The following is an 18,205-nucleotide window of genomic DNA, read 5'->3' as shown; positions in this document are numbered from 1 at the left end:
TTTGGCCAAATACCCATTTTTACTACAGCAAAGATAGGTAGTGTGTACTTCAGAAGCTACTCTAGGCCTTAGGCTCCTTGCACAGGGCTCCATCCTGCAGCATCAGCCTGCGCCTTCTGGAAAATGCTTTGGGGAATAAAATGCACAATCCACCAGCTTAACCTCTAAGCCCCTGCCTGGCCCAAATAAGCTTTAAAATAGGAGGCTAAGCTTCTAAAAATTGGATGTGGGTAAACCACAGATTGGATCTTCTCCTACACTGTATATGGTTATTTTTAGATTCGAGATCAAATGGTAGTTTGCTTTTAGGAGCGTGGACTCGCAGGCATCAGGGGAGAAGAAGAAGCAAAATGAAAGCCCGAACCCTTTTATACCCCGCAGTTCTCTGACAGCCACACGAACAGGCTCTCTTGAAAGTGCCTTTCATGCTCGCCTCAGGAGCTGGTGCCCTTCTTGGCACAACACAGTAGCGAGACTTGCCTTTTATTTGCTCCTGTGTTGGCATTTTTACAGTAAGCTGCCCTTTGCTTCCCCTTTGGGATGCTGGACAAAGAGAGGAGAGGCGGATTTGTGTGCTTTTTTTAAAAAATAAAATTAAATATAATCGGAGATTGAATGGAAACATAATAGGAAAGGGAGCAAGCGACATTCAATTCTAGCTCAGCAGGGATGTAAAACAAAGAAGAAAGGGCATTGTCACCAGGGAACGGACAAGAGCCAGACGTGAATGCCTTGGTCGCAGGGGATGGGTTGAGCAGGAAGACAGGCTCCTTTTGTTTTCTCCAAACAAAGCTTCCTTGTGTCCCCAAATATCTTCAGGGCCAGCCCTAATAATAGGCAAACGGAGGTGGCTGCCTCAGGCGGCAGATGCAGAGGGGTGGGAAGAGGCAGCGGGGTGCCTCTGAATACCAGTCTCTGGGAAATCCCAAAAGGAGAGTGCCATAGCACTCAGGTCTCGTTGGCCTCTGGGCTCCTTTGGGAAGAAGGGCTGGGTAGGAATTTAATAAATCTGGTTGGTCTCTGTGAGAAAGCCTCTCCTCCTTACAGCGGGGAGGAGTTGTGAGCAGGAGCTGTTTCCTGCTTTGGAAGGGGGCGTTCCAGCCCCTGCCCAGCTGGCCTGGCTGCCGGGCCACACCCCCAGGTAGCCAACCAATCAGGTGGAAGCTTGGGGGCGGGGTTTTGCCGCTCAAACGTGGCCGCGGCAGCACTTCCCTTTCATTCCGCTGCTGGTTTTCATTGGATCACCCACCCACGCTCCCTTTAGTTCATTGCTTGGTTCTTGACATTGTGGTTGGTCACCTTGGTTGTCCAAGGGCCTGGTAGGAATTTTTATCCAACTGGCAAATTGGCACTGGCCACTTGGTTTTTCGCCTACCTCGTAGCAAATCGTCACAACTTTTAGGTATTGGTGGTTAGGCATTGGAATATGTTTGTGTATTGGAGGGCAGGGTGTGACCATCGCCTACCCCTCCACTTTATGGGTATTCCGCTAAAGGCATCCGGAGGTCATGGATCCCGTCCGATGCCCTTGCTGGTGGCTAGGGCCATGGCACGACCCCCAGTGACATAAGGGGGAGCTTTCAGTTGTATTTGCATCAACAGGCTCCTCCCACTGGTGGTTAACCCTTGTTAGACTCACCCCTCCCTGAGGGGGTGGAGTCACACTCTGTTGTTTTATCCAATACCTAAGCCAATACCTCTCAGATGCTGTAATCAATAAAGTTGTGGCCTTTTTTAGCCCATTAACCTAATATACTGTGTCCATGTGTCTTTCTTATCCCCAAGCGGGTGGCGGGTCCTTTCATTACCTACCCAGGCAAAAAACCAGGCCTTGAACTGATTAAATAGTCTACGGCCTTTTAATGTGTTTGCAGAAGGGGGGTTTATTGGTTCGTTTCTGTTTGATTGTATATTTTGTCTTCTTAGTTTGTGTTTTTATGTTGTGGACCACCCTGTGATCTTTGGATGAAGGGCTTTATATAAATTAAATATTTATATAAATAACAATAAATAACTCTCAAACCAGTTAGAAGCTAGAAGCTCTGAGCAAAAGACTTAGTCAGTTTTGGGGAATATAGGAAATTCTGTTCTCAACATAAGAATTCAACAATATAGGTGAGATCTAGAGCTCAGTTATGTTGTTGTTGTTGTTTAGTCGTTTAGTCGTGTCCAACTCTTCGTGACCCCATGGACCAGAGCACGCCAGGCACTCCTGTCTTCCACTGCCTCCCGCAGTTTGGTCAAAATCATGTTGGTAGCTTCGAGAACAATATCCAACCGTCTCGTCCTCTGTCGTCCCCTTCTCCTTATGCCTTCAATCTTTCCCAGCATCAGGGTCTTTTCCAGGGAGTCTTCTCTTCTCATGAGGTGGCCAAAGTCTTGGAGCCTCAGCTTCAGGATCTTTCCTTCCAGTGAGCACTCAGGGCTGATTTCCTTCAGAATGGATAGGTTTGATCTTTTTGCAGTCCATGGGACTCTCAAGAGTCTCCTCCAGCACCATAATTCAAAAGCATCAATTCTTCGGAAATCAGCCTTTATATTTCTTATTAAAAGCCCAATTGCTATTTGAAATCTCCTTAAGGGTATTGTTGGAATTCACCCAAGTTTACCTGTTGTTCTGACCAGAATGCTGGCAATTGTGCAAGCCAAGGCTATTTTTCTCCCTTCCACGCAAGCAGAGTAAACACTTCAAAAGTACATTTAGTGCCGACAAGAAATGCCAGACTGACAGCCGAGGAGACTGACGACGTCTGTTGCACCATGTGATAGATGCCTCTCTGAGAGAGGCGTTCCAACATTCCTTTGCCAACATGACTCAATTGTGATTTACAGAAAGCCTTTCTGTGACGGATGGAGGGAGTTGGCCCTCTGTGAGGTTTGCTTCAAGAACTCTGCTTCTATTCCAAACTGCACAGCAAACTTCAATGGATGCTCCTTGCACTGTCATGCCCCAAGATGGGTTCTAAATTAGTCCTTGTGGTGCACAGAATAGGGATGGGGGGAGAATTTGATCCCTTTTTCTTTTAAAGGTGAACTTACCTAATTCACACTTCCTGAAACAACAAGCAAATTGAAAAACAAGGCGTCCTTCAAAATTGGCATGTGTCTGGATTTTGCAATGCAGTTCCCCAGCTAAAAATACATATACTAAGGTACAGTTTGCCTATATATGCATGTATCAGTGAAAATATGACAGAAAATGATTTTATTAGGGAAATTGTTTTGCAAAAAAATGTGTACGATAGGCAAAATTGTGTCGAAGAATGTGCATGCTAGGAGAAATTTGCGGACAAAAATGCTGACAAATTCTCATGAGAACTTTCTTTATTAATTGCAAACTAATGTGGAGAACTCAAGACTGGGGAAATGAGGAAATGAGAGAAACCAAAACTGAATCTAAATACAGCAGCTTCCTCTTGCAATGGACTCCAACACCCTTCTTTATATCAATGCTCAGATGTGGGAAATGCACTTCCAAAAATCAATTTATCTTTTTCAAAAGCAGCATAAACTGAAAACAAGATGAGGAGAGATGCTGTAAAGGAGAAATCTGATTGAATAAAACAGGTGAGTATCATATAATGTGGCAAGCAGCGTTGTTGAGACTGTGTCCCCAGGGACTCCAGTTCTCCCAAGTTGCCAGATTATGGTACCATTTAGCAATTATTATATAATTGTTCCTCTGGAGGGAAGAGCAGAGGATTCCTTGCATTCACTGAGAGCTGGTAACAGTTGGATTCTGCTGCAGATTTCTCGTTTCACCCCAGCACTGTAAAGCAGCAAATGGGAATCTGTGTCCCTCCAGATGTTGTTGGAATCCAACTCCCATCATCCCTAAGTGCAGATGTTAAGAAGACATCATTCCCCATTCCACCCTGTAGTCATCACATGGAGCACCACTTCCGTTCCACTGCAATTCCACCCCCAAAGTAAGTTTTTTATCTCCCTGTCTGCTGCAGTGAAATTAATTTACGTAAATTACACTATTATTATGTTATCCCACCCCACTGATTTCATTTAAAGGCAAATGAAACACACCACAATTTTTTGGGGGGTGGAGATTATCAATTACATATCATTTTCAGACTGAAAGTATCAACAGTGATTATTATTCATAACTGCTGCATTGATTGTCGTTCCAGACATCAATTTTTGCTCCCATTTCTATTTCTCTGGCATTCCTAGTCCCAGCCACCATGACCAATGGTGAGGGATGATGGTAGGAGTCGACCAAGAGTATCTGGAGGACCACAGCTTCCCTACCCATCCTCTACAATGTAGATACTGTAAGCTTTCTTATACACTGTTGACATTATTAGTGCTAGACGCATGATCTCTGCTATCTCAAATTGTGTGTGTTTTTCTTAATCCTGTTCAGTAGCTATGCTTGGCTGGGGAGGGGGTGGCGCTATGCTTGGCTTGGTGGCTCACCATGAGTTGTACACCATTTCATAGCATCTCCTTTTGGGGTAAAGAAACCATGCATCATATCATGCAGATATTTTTTGCTGACTGGTAAAATGCTCTGAGCATGATAATCTCAAGAGTATACATTTCCTGTCCCCAACGTTATTACTATTGTTCTTGTTGCCTGACAGCAACTATCTCCCGCTATGGTTACATTTCCAATTCTATTAGAAGCCAACATCCTGCTTGTTTGTGGACATCACCATAAAATATATTATGCACAGAGAGGTGATTATGCTACAGTATAACACATGATTCGTTTTTGCGAGCTTTTGCTATCCGAGGTGGGGGGGGGGGGTGGAATGCAATTGCGCTGCCAAGGAATAAAGACATACATCTTGCCCGCAGATTAATGGATATATATTGAACACCAAAATTGGATGTAGACTGATGAAAGGATTGGCTTGCATTTAATCACCTAGTGCCTTAGCAGCAAGCTCTTTTACTGATTAAAGTGCTCTGTTTTCCCCTCTAAAGTGTTACACATTTCAACTCCAGAACAAAAAGCCATTAAAAAAGACATTTCCCCCCCCCAAAAAAAAACCTTCAGTGTCAAGGATATTTTTGAATTTTTTTACTAGTATGATCTTTTTCTCCCTTACTTCAGCATTTCTTCCATATTTGAGCCAAACAGGAACCTTCAAATCCACTTTAACTGATATACGGGGGAAAGCCATAACCATTTTGCCTTGCATTCAGAATGTCCAAGACCCAATCCTGCTTTGCTTTAAATTTACAAGATCCTCTTTAGGGTTCCTCTTTGGAGATCCTGGACTGGGACACTGGAATGCCTCTGTAGACAACCAAAGTCCAAAACAACCTTCCTCGATCTGTTGCTTTCCACTTGTTTTGGACTACAATTCCTATTCTCCATGACCACTGGCCAGGCTCTCTCTCTGGCTGATGGCAGTTGCAGTCTGAAAGATCTGGAGAGCATGGCTTGACTAGATCAAGGATGGAGAGCCTCAGGCTTGTGGGCCAAATTTCAACCTCTTTACCTGGCCTGCTGGACTCTTCTCATGCCACAACCTCTCTCCCCATACAATGCCCCTCACCGGTCCTGGTTCAGAACCTCTTTGAGTATTTTTGCCTGGTTAGAATCCATCCCTGAACTCTGATAATGACTCTTACTAGCCTGGATGAAGGATAGAGAAGGTGTGAATCTGTGTAGAAACTATCCTACCAAGCAAAGGTACAATTTGGATTAGTTGTTCCACCTGCCACTGAAAGGAAGGTGTTCCTCAAGCTGGAAAAGTTCCCCCAGGCCTGGGCTTGACAGACCAATGATCTAACATGATATAACACAGCTTTCTTGGTTCATAAATGCAATGGCAATTCTCTCAGGCCTTTGTGTTTTCTGCATTCTATAGATAGTTTATTTGGTCACTCTCCTAGGGCTCTGGAGGACCCAATTCTGGTCCTTCCTGTGGTCTTCTAATGGGCATCTTATCAGCCACTATGAGGTGGGCCATTTGCCTGATCCAGCCAGCTCATCTTACGTATATTATTATGCTCTGAAGTACAATATTCAAAACAAATTTAAATCAGTTCTATGATTCTATGATTGCTGGAACCTCCCACTCTTCCTCTCAGTTGCCTCTGCTTTACTTTTTTCTCCCCTCCATACTAAGCTGCCTCTGCTACCTCTTTTTATGTTTACGAATATACACACCAAATTTGTCAATTATTTTGAGTGGCATAAGAAGAAGTTGGAGGGAATGAAGACCTGGCATAAGCAGGCAAATCAATTAATTGATCTCTGCTGAATCTGGATAATTCAGTTTCCAAGTTTATTAAAGAATGTCAGAAACTTTAAACTAATTTTGGTAGAGACTCAGCTGTCTCCGCTGATTAAATCATAGGTGATGGGGGTGAATTTCAATGAGGAGAAGAAACCTTCAAATGTGCATTTCTTTCAAAATTTGCATTATATATGCTTGACCTTTAGGTCTCAGTATATCTACACACACACACACACACAAAATACTTACTTACTTACTTACTTTCAAAAAGACAATATATTTTGAACATGCCACTCCAAATTTTCCAGTGTCTGCTTTAGATTGTTGTAAACACTGATTGAGTATGCAAATTATTTCATGCATTTCCCCCCCTGAATGTCCTCCAAACAGGACAGGGTCATAAACAAGGGGTGATTCCTATTTCAGCCTTTGAAATATTGTATTGCAGTAATTGCATAAGGCTGCAATGCTATATATACACTAGGGATGAGCTTAAATCTGTCAATTTTAGTTTTTTTCAGTTTCTCATTTTCCCCAGTCTTAAATTCAGTTCTCCACATTTCCACATCAGTTTGTGATTTTATTTCATTTAACAAATCCTCATGAACATTCAGAAGCATTTTCCTAATAAACACATATCTATTTGCATGCAATTCTTTCTGATAAGCACATTTTTGCAAAACAAATTCCTCTTCTATAATGCCTTTTGTGTGTTACTTTCACTATTATATGCATTTAAACACATGCTTTACCCCAGTATATGCATTTGTATACAGTTACTTTAGCACCACAAAATTCAGACAAGTCTCCTAGGAAGAGGATTCCACAGGTGAGGTGCCACTACTGAAAAGTTCCACTCATCATCTGGTGCCTTCCAGATATTTTGGACTACAATTCCCATCATCATCAGCCAGGATGGTCAATGGTCAGAGATGATGGGAGCTGTAGTCCAAAATATCTAGAGGACACCAGGCTGGCAAACAATGATCCAATTCAACTTTTCCCATGGTCAGCCAGAAGTCCACAACTCAGACATGAGCATGATGCCCATGGCTTGTTTCTCTGAAGCAACTGGTAAGAAGAGGGACTTTCCTTCATAACATGGGCATCTGATTCACTTCAAAGCACCTGTGACTTTCTTATGCACGAATACATTTACAGAAGTCTATTGACTCACCCTCTCTGGAAGAGATCCACATTATGGAATTTGTGCAGCTCCACAGAAAAGTCAACAGTTCCCTGAACCTCCGACATGATGTTTTCAGGTCATCACCTAAAGAGCAGGTGAGAAAGGGAGAAGCTGGTTGAGCAGATGGGAAAAGATGGAGATGGACAGCAGAAGTTTATCAAAAGCTAATAATAATAATAATAATAATAATAATAATAATTATTATTATTATTATTATTATTATTATTATTATTTATATCCCGCCCTCCCCAGCCGAAGCCGGGCTCAGGGCGGCTAACAACAATAAAATAATTCAACATTCTAAAATCATTTCATTATAAAATTAATTCAAATCAAATTAATGGCAACCATTGGGCTAGAGTTCTGTGAAGATTGCCAGAGGAGGGATTCAGGCTGTGCCCTGGCCAAAGGCCTGGTGGAACAGCTCTGTCTTGCAGGCCCTGCGGAAATATGTCAAGTCCCGCAGGGCCCTAGTCTCTTGAGACAGAGTGTTCCACAAGATCGGGGCCACAGCTGAAAGAGTCCTGGCTCTGGTTGAGGCCAGCCTAACCTCCCTGTGGCCCGGGACCTCCAAGATGTTTTTGTTTGAAGACCGTATGTTCCTCTGTGGGACATACCAGGAGAGGTGGTCCAGTAGGTACGAGGGTCCTAGGCCGTATAGGGCTTTAAAGGTTAAAACCAGCACCTTAAAAATGGGCCTTACGGCCAGGAAAAGCCTGCTGAAGATGGATCAAATCACCTGCACAAGCAATATTGAATTCGTCCCCTTCACATATTTTGCAGCTTTGCATTTCATGTATTTAAAGGTGGACATGGGGGAAGCAGATGGAAAACTCACCAGCCTTGCGAAGAGGTTCTGCTGAGATTTTGATCTGATCAACCTAAGCTGTAATCAAACATGGCGAATCTGCGACTCACCTGGTGTGGCCTTGTGGCCCCCTGTGGGTCTGACCTATGCTTGAAGACTCATGCTTTAAAACATCAATAGAATTAGAAGGGACCCCAAGATTATCTAGTCCAATCCTCTGCCATGCAAGAACCACAGCTCAAGAATCCCTGACCTTTGTTTGAAAGCCTCTAATGATACGTATTGGGGACGCGGGTGGCGCTGTGGGTTAAACCACAGAGCCTAGGACTTGCTGATCAGAAGGTTGGTGGTTCGAATCCCCACAATGGGGTGAGCTCCCGTTGCTCGGTCCCAGCTCCTGCCAACCTAGCAGTTCGAAAGCACCTCAAAGTGCAAGTAGATCAATAGGTACCACTCCGGCGGGAAGGTAAAAGGCGTTTCCATGCGCTGCTCTGGTTTGCCAGAAGCGGCTTAGTCATGCTGGCCACATGACCTGGAAGCTGTATGCCGGCTCCCTCGGCCAATAAAGCGAGATGAGTGCCGCAACCCCAGAGTCAGCCACTACTGGACCTAATGGTCAGGGGTCCCTTTACCTTTACCTAATGATAAGTATTAAACTCCTAAAATCCACACCAAAAGTTAGATGCCCTCTGTGTGTGGTTTGGCCCAGTCACCAAGCATTGGTGAGATCAAATGATGGTATGTGCAAGCCTTGCAAATCCCACCAACACATGACAAGAACCAGAGAATGAAACGAGAAACACACAGTATCGTTTGCATTAAGAACGCCACCATACATTACAAGCGACAAAGAGCAAACCTGTTTACTGACCTGACTGCTGCTCAATCTTCCCAGTGTTATTCTTCAGAAAAAAATATAACCCAGCCTCACTATTTTGATAACACTTGCCTGCTTCTGTTACCAAATCCTTTCCCAAATCATTATCATCATCAGGGGCAATGCAGCAGCAAAACAAAACACCCCATGGAACAAGACCATGGCTCAAAAACAGGAGAGCGAGAGAAAGAATTTGCTGTCTTGCTTAGAAAATAGGCAAGGCTTCATAATATATTTGGCAGGCAGTGTGTTGCATTAGGTTTCCAGCTACGAAGCTGGGATTTGTTTGCCGGTGGAAAAATAATAATAGAACCTTTAGAAAGAAAGAAGAAAAGCCGTCCCCCTCTCCGTTATGCTTGTGAAATATTGTCCCACAGAACGGAATATTTCTCACTCTTTCTCCCTCCCTCTCTCCCGCTAGCACAAAAATCAATGAAGTCAGATTCGGAGAGGACCAAAATAATGATATGCTGCTTCAGAAATAAAGGGCAACTGTGAGTCATGAGCAAAGACATGCTCGCTTACAATAAAGTGTTTGAAAAAGTGAGCTGAGCAGAGAGATAAGGCATGTTATTTATTTATTTCGTACACACACAGGCAGTTCTCAAGCATGAACTTCCACAGCCCAGCAGCTTGGGCTTTTCCCTTTCTGGAAGTTATTTGTGGCTCATAGGTAAAGTCCAGTCGCAAATGACTCTGGGGTTGCGGTGCTCATCTCGCTTTAAAGGTTTCCACAGTTTTCCTGGGTCATGTGGCCAGCATGACTAAGCCCCTTCTGGCGAAACCAGAGCAGCACACAGAAATGCCATTTACCTTCCCGCCAGAGCGGTACCTATTTATCTACTTGCACTGCATGCTTTCGAACTGATAGGTTTACAGGAGCTGGGACTGAACAACAGGAGCTCACCCTGTCACGGGGATTCGAACCGCCAACCTTTTGATCAGCAAGCCCAAGCGGCACAGTGGTTTAACCCACAGCACCACCCACGTCCCTTGTGGCTCATAGCTGCTGATTAATCCAAAGTAGAATATCCATGGTCAATGGCAATATACTATCAGATGCTAAATATTGGCAGAATAGGCTGCTGCTTTTTTGCACTGCTCCAGCATTTCTTCAATGAAAACAGGTATGTCATATTTAATAATAATAATAATAATAATAATAATAATAATACCCCACCCATATGACTGGGTTGCTCCAGTCACTCTGGGCAGCTTCCGGCATATATAAAAACATAATAAAACATTAAACATTAAAAAAGCTTCCCTATACTGGGCTTCCTTCAGATGTCTTCCGAAGTTTGTATAGTTACTTACCTCCTTGGCTCGGGGGTCACATGACTCCATACCCTCCAACATATCTCTGATGAAAATATGGACACCCTAAGGGGTGCTTGTGGCTCTGTGGTCTAAACCATTGAGCCTTGGGCTTGCCGATCAGAAGGTCGGTGGTTCGAATCCCCGCGATGGGGTGAGCTCCCGTTGCTCGGTCCCTGCTCCTGCTAACCTAACAGTTCGAAAGCACGCTAAAAAGTGCAAGTAGATAAATAGGTACTGCTCTGGCGGGAAGGTAAACTGTGTTTCCGCGTGCTGTTCTGGTGTTGGTGTTCCATTGCACCAGAAGCGGCTTAGTCATGCTGGCCACATGACCCAGGAAAACTGTCCACGGAGCGGACAAACGCCGGCTCCCTTGGCCTGTAAAGCAAGATGAGCACCGACTGGACTTAACTGTCAGGGGTCCCTTTACTTTTACCTTTAAGGAAAAGCAAGACATTCCAGGATCAATTCAGAAACCAGGACAGCTTCTGTAAATCCGGGACTGTCACTAGGAAATGGGGACACCTGGAGGGTCTGGTATCTGCCTCCACTGAAGTCACTGTATTCTGCATAATGGCTGAGCTGGTCCAGACCTGCAGCTCCATGACAGAGGAAAGGTGGAACATGAAAGTGTGCAATAAATCCAATAAACAACCTTTACATGTTGCCTTTTGCAAGCTAACTGGCCGCTGATTTGGGTCTCACCCTGCCAAAACCGGAATCCAATTTTCATTGAAAGAAATGCAAAGCCACAGCTGGATGTAAGCAATTTACCACTTTTATTGCTCATAAGATGCTGTGGAACCTGGCTGATCCCTGTGCCGGTGGCTTATTTTTAGCCCAAGCAATCACCGGGGTTAGCAAACATTTATTTCACCCTATTGTTGAGCTGCTCATTTTCTGTTCTCCGTCGGAAGAAGGCAAGGCCTGCATGACATGAGTAATTTCTTTAACTCCGAACTATGATTAATGTTTCCCCAGGTTCCAGAATACTGCAAGGCTTTCCACAGCTGAGAGATCTTGAATAGGGAGATCAAAAATGCTAAGGGCTTTAGACAATTCCTCTTTCCCCAGTTTGGGCACTGTTGGCGGTGTAGATGGTGAACTGCCACCAAAGAGATCCTAGGTTCTTGTGGATAGTGGCAGAGTTCCTGAGCAGCCAAAACTATCCTGTGCTTCTGTCATGACACCAAGCTGGGAGGGGTAGCTAATGCCACAGAAGACAGAATCAGAATTCAAAATGACCTTAACCTACCAAAATGAATTTCAACAGGGTCAAATGTAAGGTTCTGTCCTTAGGCAGGAAGAACCAGATGCACAAATATAGGATGGGGGGCACCTGGCTTACTAGTAGTACATGTGAAAAGGAACTAGGGATCTTGGTGGACCACAAGCTTAACATGAGTCAACAGCGTGATGCAGCAGCAAAACAAGCTAATGCTATTCTAGGCTGCATCAGCTGAAGTATAGTGTTCAGATCAAGGAAAGCAATGGTACCACTCTTTTCTGCCTTGGTGAGACTACATCTGGAATACTGTGTCCAATTCTGGGAACCTCAGTTTAAGAAGGATATTGACAAGCTGGAATGTGTGCAGAGCAGGGCAACCAAGATGATCAAGGGACTGGAAACTAAACCTTAAGAGGTGGGCTTGAAGGAGCTGTGTATGTTTAGCCTGGAAAAGAGGAGACTGAGAGGAGCTATGATAGGGTGTCACATGGAAGAGGGAAGATACTTGTTTTCTCCTGCTCTGGAGGGTAGAACTGGAACCAATGGCTTTAAGATTCTATATCAACACAAGAGGGAACTCCTTGTAAGATCCTTCTCTGATATTGCTGAAGGTGATCTATTCAGTACAGTAACACTTCTACTAACGAGGATGCAGTCCACACTCTTGTTTAGTTATTTAGTACATTTATATACCACCTTTTATTTTCTCAAGGAGCTCAAGGTGGTGTACATGGTTCTACCCCTCCCCATTTCATCCTCACAGCAACCCTGTGAGGTAGGCTAGGCTGACAGATGGCGACTGGTGCAAGGTCACCCAATGAGCTTCAAGGCTGAGTGGGGATTCAAACCCTGTTTTCCAAGGTCATGATGGTCCAATGCGCCAACCATTACGCCATGGGTGGGTAGGGAGTGTCTTGTTTTGATTATCTGCAAGTTGCTCTGGCAGCCTTTATGGCTGAAGATTGAGGTACAAATGCTCTAAATTACAAACAACTAAACAAGAACAGAGCAGGAAGAGCAAACAGTCAATTGCACATTGTAAATTTCTGGGGGGATATTTACAGAGGCCTTTTACAGGTGGCAAGGGAAGCAGAGACAGACAAACTTTCACCCACTGACATTAGCTGTGGGTAGCTGTTTCTTTCTATATCCTATCCCGTTTCCCCTGATATAGTCCATTTTTAAATGTTACTTTCATGAGTATATGCATTCCTATATACACTTTATTCTAATATATGCATTTCTTGGTATGCATTATTTGTCTGCAGAACTGCATCGCAAAATTCATTTCAAAGGATGGCTGCGTTCCTGTTCTCATACCGTTTTGGAAATTGCAAACCAGGTAGGTGCGCCTTTATGGGCAAAATGAAATCGACTTCTCCCCTATCCCTGGAGTTGGTAATAATAGCTGCAATCCCAACAGCAGTCAACCTCCCTTTCCCCTTCGTTAAATTTTGCATTTTCCCTGCTTCACCAAGACAGGTAGCAAAACATTATTTCGGCATGTTTCATTTTATCTGCTGTGCCATCTGTTTGGGGGGGGGGGAGGAGTTAGGAATAGTTTCAGGTAAAAACACACTGGGGACTTGGTTATGGAGAAAATGAAATTGTGTTAGCTGGAACAGGTCCCAGGCTCTAGAGCTGGAATGTGCTGTGGTTAAATACACCAGGGTCTCTCTTCATTTCCATAGTGCAATGATTATGAGGCATAGGGCAGGAGAGTTATCATGTGCTCTCTAGGGCTGTATTCACATGGCATTTATTCAATTCCACTGGCATCCCCCTAACTGTAAATTTCCACATTATATTTGAGCTCTCACACAACGTAAACACCACTTCCGAAACTATAGTGGAACATAATGCATATTAAGCACTCGTTTCTGTATTATTTGCAAAGATCTATTTTCTGGAAGCAAATAACATGGAAATAAGCACTAAACTTGTGTTATAAAGGTAAAAGTAAAAGACCTATAAAGGTAAAAGTTAAGGCCAATCAAAGGCGACTATGGGGTTGCGGCGCACATCTCGCTTCAGACCGCGGGAGCTGATGTGTGTCCGAAACAGCTTTCCGGGTCATGTGGCCAGCAGGACTAGACTGCTTTTGGCACAATGGCACACTGTGACAGAAACCAGGGCGCACGGAAATGCCGTTTACCTTCCCGCCACAGTGGTACCTATTTATCTACTTGCACTGGTGTGCTTTCTAATTGCTAGGTTGGCAGGAGCTGGGACAGAGCAATGGCAGCTCACTCCATCACGGGGATTCGAACCACCAACATTCTGATCAGCAAGCCCAAGAGCCTCAGTGGTTTAGACCACAGGGCCACCTGCGCTATAGAGCTGGAAGGCACCCCACAGTAATCTAGTCCAACCTCCTGCAATGCAGTGACCACAGCTAAAGAATCTCTGGCAGATGGATTTTAAACCTCTGTTTAAAATTCTCCAAGGAAGTTCCAGAAGTTGCTCTGACATCACGCGAAAGCTCAAATATAATTTGGAATTTAATAGTTGGGGAAAAGTCATGAAAACAGACAAACTAAATTCAAACTTATGGAATACGCAGAAATGGTGAAACTCACGGGAAGACTCAGAGACAATGACAATAAAGACTTTTTAAAAGACTGGGAACCGTACATGCTGTATTTACAGAAATACTGGAAAGAAATGGACTCACTAGCACGGTTCGAGTAAACACTTACAACTAAGAAAACAAGTGTAAAGGTTAAGAGATAACAATATGGAAATTAATGAAATGTAAGATGTAATTTGAAGAAAATCTGGTTTAAGAATGATATGAATATAAGAACATTTAGCTAAAAGATGAAAAATAAGATAGAAAAATTAAGCAGAAGTAGCAAATTGTTAGGGATGTGGGTGGCGCTGTGGGTTAAACCACAGAGCCTAGGACTTGCCGATCAGAAGGTTGGCGGTTTGAATCCCTGCAATGGGGTGAGCTCTCGTTGCTCGGTCCCTGCTCCTGCCAACCTAGCAGTTCAAAAGCACGTCAAAGTGCAAGTAGATAAATATGTACCATTCTGGTGGGAAGGTAAACGGCTTTTCCGTGCACTGCTCTGGTTCGCCAGAAGCGGCTTAGTCATGCTGGCCACATGACCCGGAAGCTGTATGCCGGCTCCCTCAGCCAGTAAAGCGAGATGAGTGCCACAACCCCAGAGTCGGCCATGACTGGATCTAATGGTCAGGGGTCCCTTTACCTAGCAAATTGTTAAAGAACCAGAAGGGGAAGTTGAGGGAAGTCACAGGGTGGTGGTGGGGAGTTTTGTTTTGTTTTCTAAAAATATGATAAATGTGTTGAAGATTAAATTGTAAAATCAAATTAAAAATTTATAAAGGAAACAGACTAAACTTCTCCTGGAATGCTAGGTGTTTTGGAGCTCTAATCAGAAGTGTGGACTCACAAACAGAGGGAAGCTCTCCGTGACATAACAAAAGGACAGGAAGGGAAGGAGAAGTGAACCCAAGTCATTTAGCAAAGCAGGGGAGGCTCCAAACTTAGAATCATAGAATCATAGAGTTGGAAGAGACCACAAGGGCCATCGAGTCCAACCCCCTGCCAAGCAGGAAACACCATCAGAGCACTCCTGACATATGGTTGTCAAGCCTCTGCTTAAAGACCTCCAAAGAAGGAGACTCCACCACACTCCTTGGCAGCAAATTCCACTGTCGAACAGCTCTTACTGTCAGGAAGTTCTTCCTAATGTTTAGGTGGAATCTTCTTTCTTGTAGTTTGGATCCATTGCTCCGTGTCCGCTTCTCTGGAGCAGCAGAAAACAACCTTTCTCCCTCCTCTATATGACATCCTTTTATATATTTGAAAGTGAATTGACCGCTACAAACAGCAGCACATTCCAACCTCCCAGCTGTAAGCACAAATGAAATGTTTCCCATGTAAGGAATCAATTTGCTTCGTGCGCCACATCGGTAGAAACAAACAAACACGGACACCAGCAACCCTGGGAGGGAGGGATTTCCATAAGAATATCCATTTGCAGCAAAGCACAAAACCCACCATGAGGCACAGCATCTCTCTTGTGGTGCCAGAAGTGACTCGAGCTTCTCGAGATAACAGCATTTTCTTATACATGGGCAAGTCGGATGCCCCCTGCATTGGACTAGATGAACCTTGGGTCCCTTCTATGATTCTATGAAAATACAAAGAATGGGATTAGGATTTGCTTCTGATGCAATTTTTGAAAGAAGTGCCAGCACCAAGGGTTGGCAACATTAATCACCTGCTGAGGACTGAATCCTCAGGGACCAGGACTAATCTCTGTGGAGCTCCTCTCCTCTGAGAGCCAGTGTGGTGTAGTGGTTATGGTAGACTCGTAATCTGGTGAACCAGGTTCGCTTCCCTGCTCCTCCACACGCAGCTGCTTGGTGACCTTGGGCTAGTCACACTTCTCTGAAGCCTCTCAGCCCCACTCACCTCGCAGAGTGTTTGTTTTGGGGAAGGAAGGGAAAGGAGAATGCTAGCTGCTTTGAGACTCCTTCGGGTAGTGATAAAGCAGGGTATCAAATCCAAACTTTTCTTCTTCTTCTTCTCTTCCTTGTGACTGCTACCTGTGCAACCATCCTCCCCAAGTGAGTGGCCAGGCAGAGGAGCAAGGAGAAAGAGCAGGAACATGCTCTGCACACCCTGTCTCTCTATGGACATAAGAAGAACCCTTCTGGATCTAGGAGACGTCCCAATTAGTCCAAAATACTGTTCTCAGAGTGCTCAGTCAGATGCCTCTGGGATTCCTAGTGAATAGCATATAGTTGCATCAAAGTAGGATTCTCAGCACCTAAATATAGAAGCCTGTTGCCTCTGGCAGTAAAACAGAGGTATCATGGCTAGTAGCTGCTCATTTTGCTGAACATCTGAGCTCTGATTTCAGTGGGGCACTGCCTGCAGAACATTTGGGAACCTGAGAGAAGGGGCACATTTGGTCAGATCTCCTTCTCTGAATGTGCCTTCCCCGCTCTGTAATGCGAAGGATCTGGAGAATCCTGTGGTCCCTGGAACAATTTCCCAGGCATTGTAGGACCGCAGCCTTAGACTTGCACTATCAGAGGTAATGCATAAATTGAAACATGGCCATCTTTCAGAATTCCCACTTCTCCATATGTTGCAATGCACTTCTCCAGCCGAATATTGTATACAAAAATGCATACCCCAGGCATTAAAAATTTGTATGTTCCTGAAAATAGCATATTAGAAGAAATCACTTTGCAAAAGATTTTGGGCATATTAGGCAAATAGAATTAGAAATTAGGAGAAATCCACACTAGAATGCTGGTGGATTTTCTTTTAGAAAATCACAAAATAATAATAATCACTAATGGGTACGTAAATGTGGAGAATATAACTTTGGACTGGACAAATGAGAGATTGAGAGAAACAGATATTGACAGGTTCACCCATCCTCACATAGGACATCATAATTCAGAGGTAGATACAAGAGTATGGAGGACACATTGAGGAAGAAAACTGCTTTCAGCCTCTCATGCCTCATGTCTGACCATCTTGTAGAATATTCACAATAAACACACGAGACGTAACTGGCTGTGTTCTTAGATAAATAAGGTATACTATTCATTGTATCCAATTGTAAATTTCAACAGAAGTAACTCATAAAGTTCAACAAACGAACAAAGCAGAAGACCCAGGGAGTCAGATCATTCTCTAGTCAGTTCATGTATAAGGTCAATCCATGTAATGGTGTCTATTCCACCTGCCTGTTCATAAAGTCCAAACAATTCACAAGAAAAGTTGTTACAGTTCCACAAAATCCTTTCATAGAGTCTAGACAAGGATTTCATGTGGATTGTTTGGACTTACTGAGGATGCTTTATGTGACCATAGGTTTGTTTGTTGTTGTCATCTTGTAGAATAGGCATGGGGAACCTGTGGCCCTTCAGCTATTTCCCATCAGTTCCAGCCAGTATAACCAATAATCCGGAATACTGGGAGTCTGTCTGGAGGGTATGCCAGTTGTGAACTGCCCTGTGGTATTCTGAAGAAGGGCGGTCTACAAATTTAATAAGCAACAACAACAATGAATGCAACAGATAGATACATTTTCCCAATACACCACAGGGCGGGTCCAGATAAGCAGCAGAATGTGTGCTTGCATGCATAGGGTCAACCCACAACATCTCCGTTGTAATAGGATCTCAAGGAACAGGTCTGAGCATGGACAAAGTTGTTGCTTGCCAATAGCAGCTAATGTCCTAGGGCAAAGTCACTTTCCACATACCAGAGTTACTGCATCTTACCTGAATGAAGCTGGGGGGGGCAGGCACAGTGGTTGTGGTGATGAAGCGGGGAACAGCAAAGTCAGGCTATATCAGCACTGGTCTTGGGCAGGTGGCTTTGCCACACCACACAGTGGCCGCTGGAGCAGAGAACTCAGCATTGGGCTAGGCAGACCAGTTGGCTGATTTGGGTGGCACTGTGGTCTAAATCACTAAGTCTCTTGGGCTTGCCGATCGGAAGGTCGGCAGTTCGAATCCGTGCAACAGGGTGAGCTGCCGTAGCTCTGTCCCAGCTCCTGAAAACCTAGCAGTTCGAAAGCAC

General features: G+C 44.2%; 1 protein-coding gene across 3 annotated transcripts in view; it reads right to left on the bottom strand.

Annotated features, from left to right (window-relative positions):
• Positions 1 to 18,205, bottom strand: part of FAM135B (family with sequence similarity 135 member B) — a 141,737-nt gene that overhangs the window by 86,057 nt on the left and 37,475 nt on the right. For 2 of the 3 annotated variants that reach the window (XM_077932714.1, XM_077932716.1), the window contains one exon: positions 7,387 to 7,482. In XM_077932714.1, the coding sequence (XP_077788840.1) occupies positions 7,387 to 7,463 (77 nt within the window). In that variant the 5' untranslated portion in view covers positions 7,464 to 7,482. Of the gene's footprint in view, positions 1 to 7,386; positions 7,483 to 9,077; positions 9,519 to 18,205 lie in introns of those variants that run through there. The other variant, XM_077932717.1, reaches the window with a different exon arrangement.

This window comes from Podarcis muralis, chromosome 8 (assembly GCF_964188315.1).
Source record: "Podarcis muralis chromosome 8, rPodMur119.hap1.1, whole genome shotgun sequence".
Lineage (NCBI taxonomy): Eukaryota > Metazoa > Chordata > Lepidosauria > Squamata > Lacertidae > Podarcis > Podarcis muralis.
The sequence above is the reverse complement of the archived record's forward strand: the minus strand, read 5'-3'. Positions and strand labels throughout refer to the sequence as shown.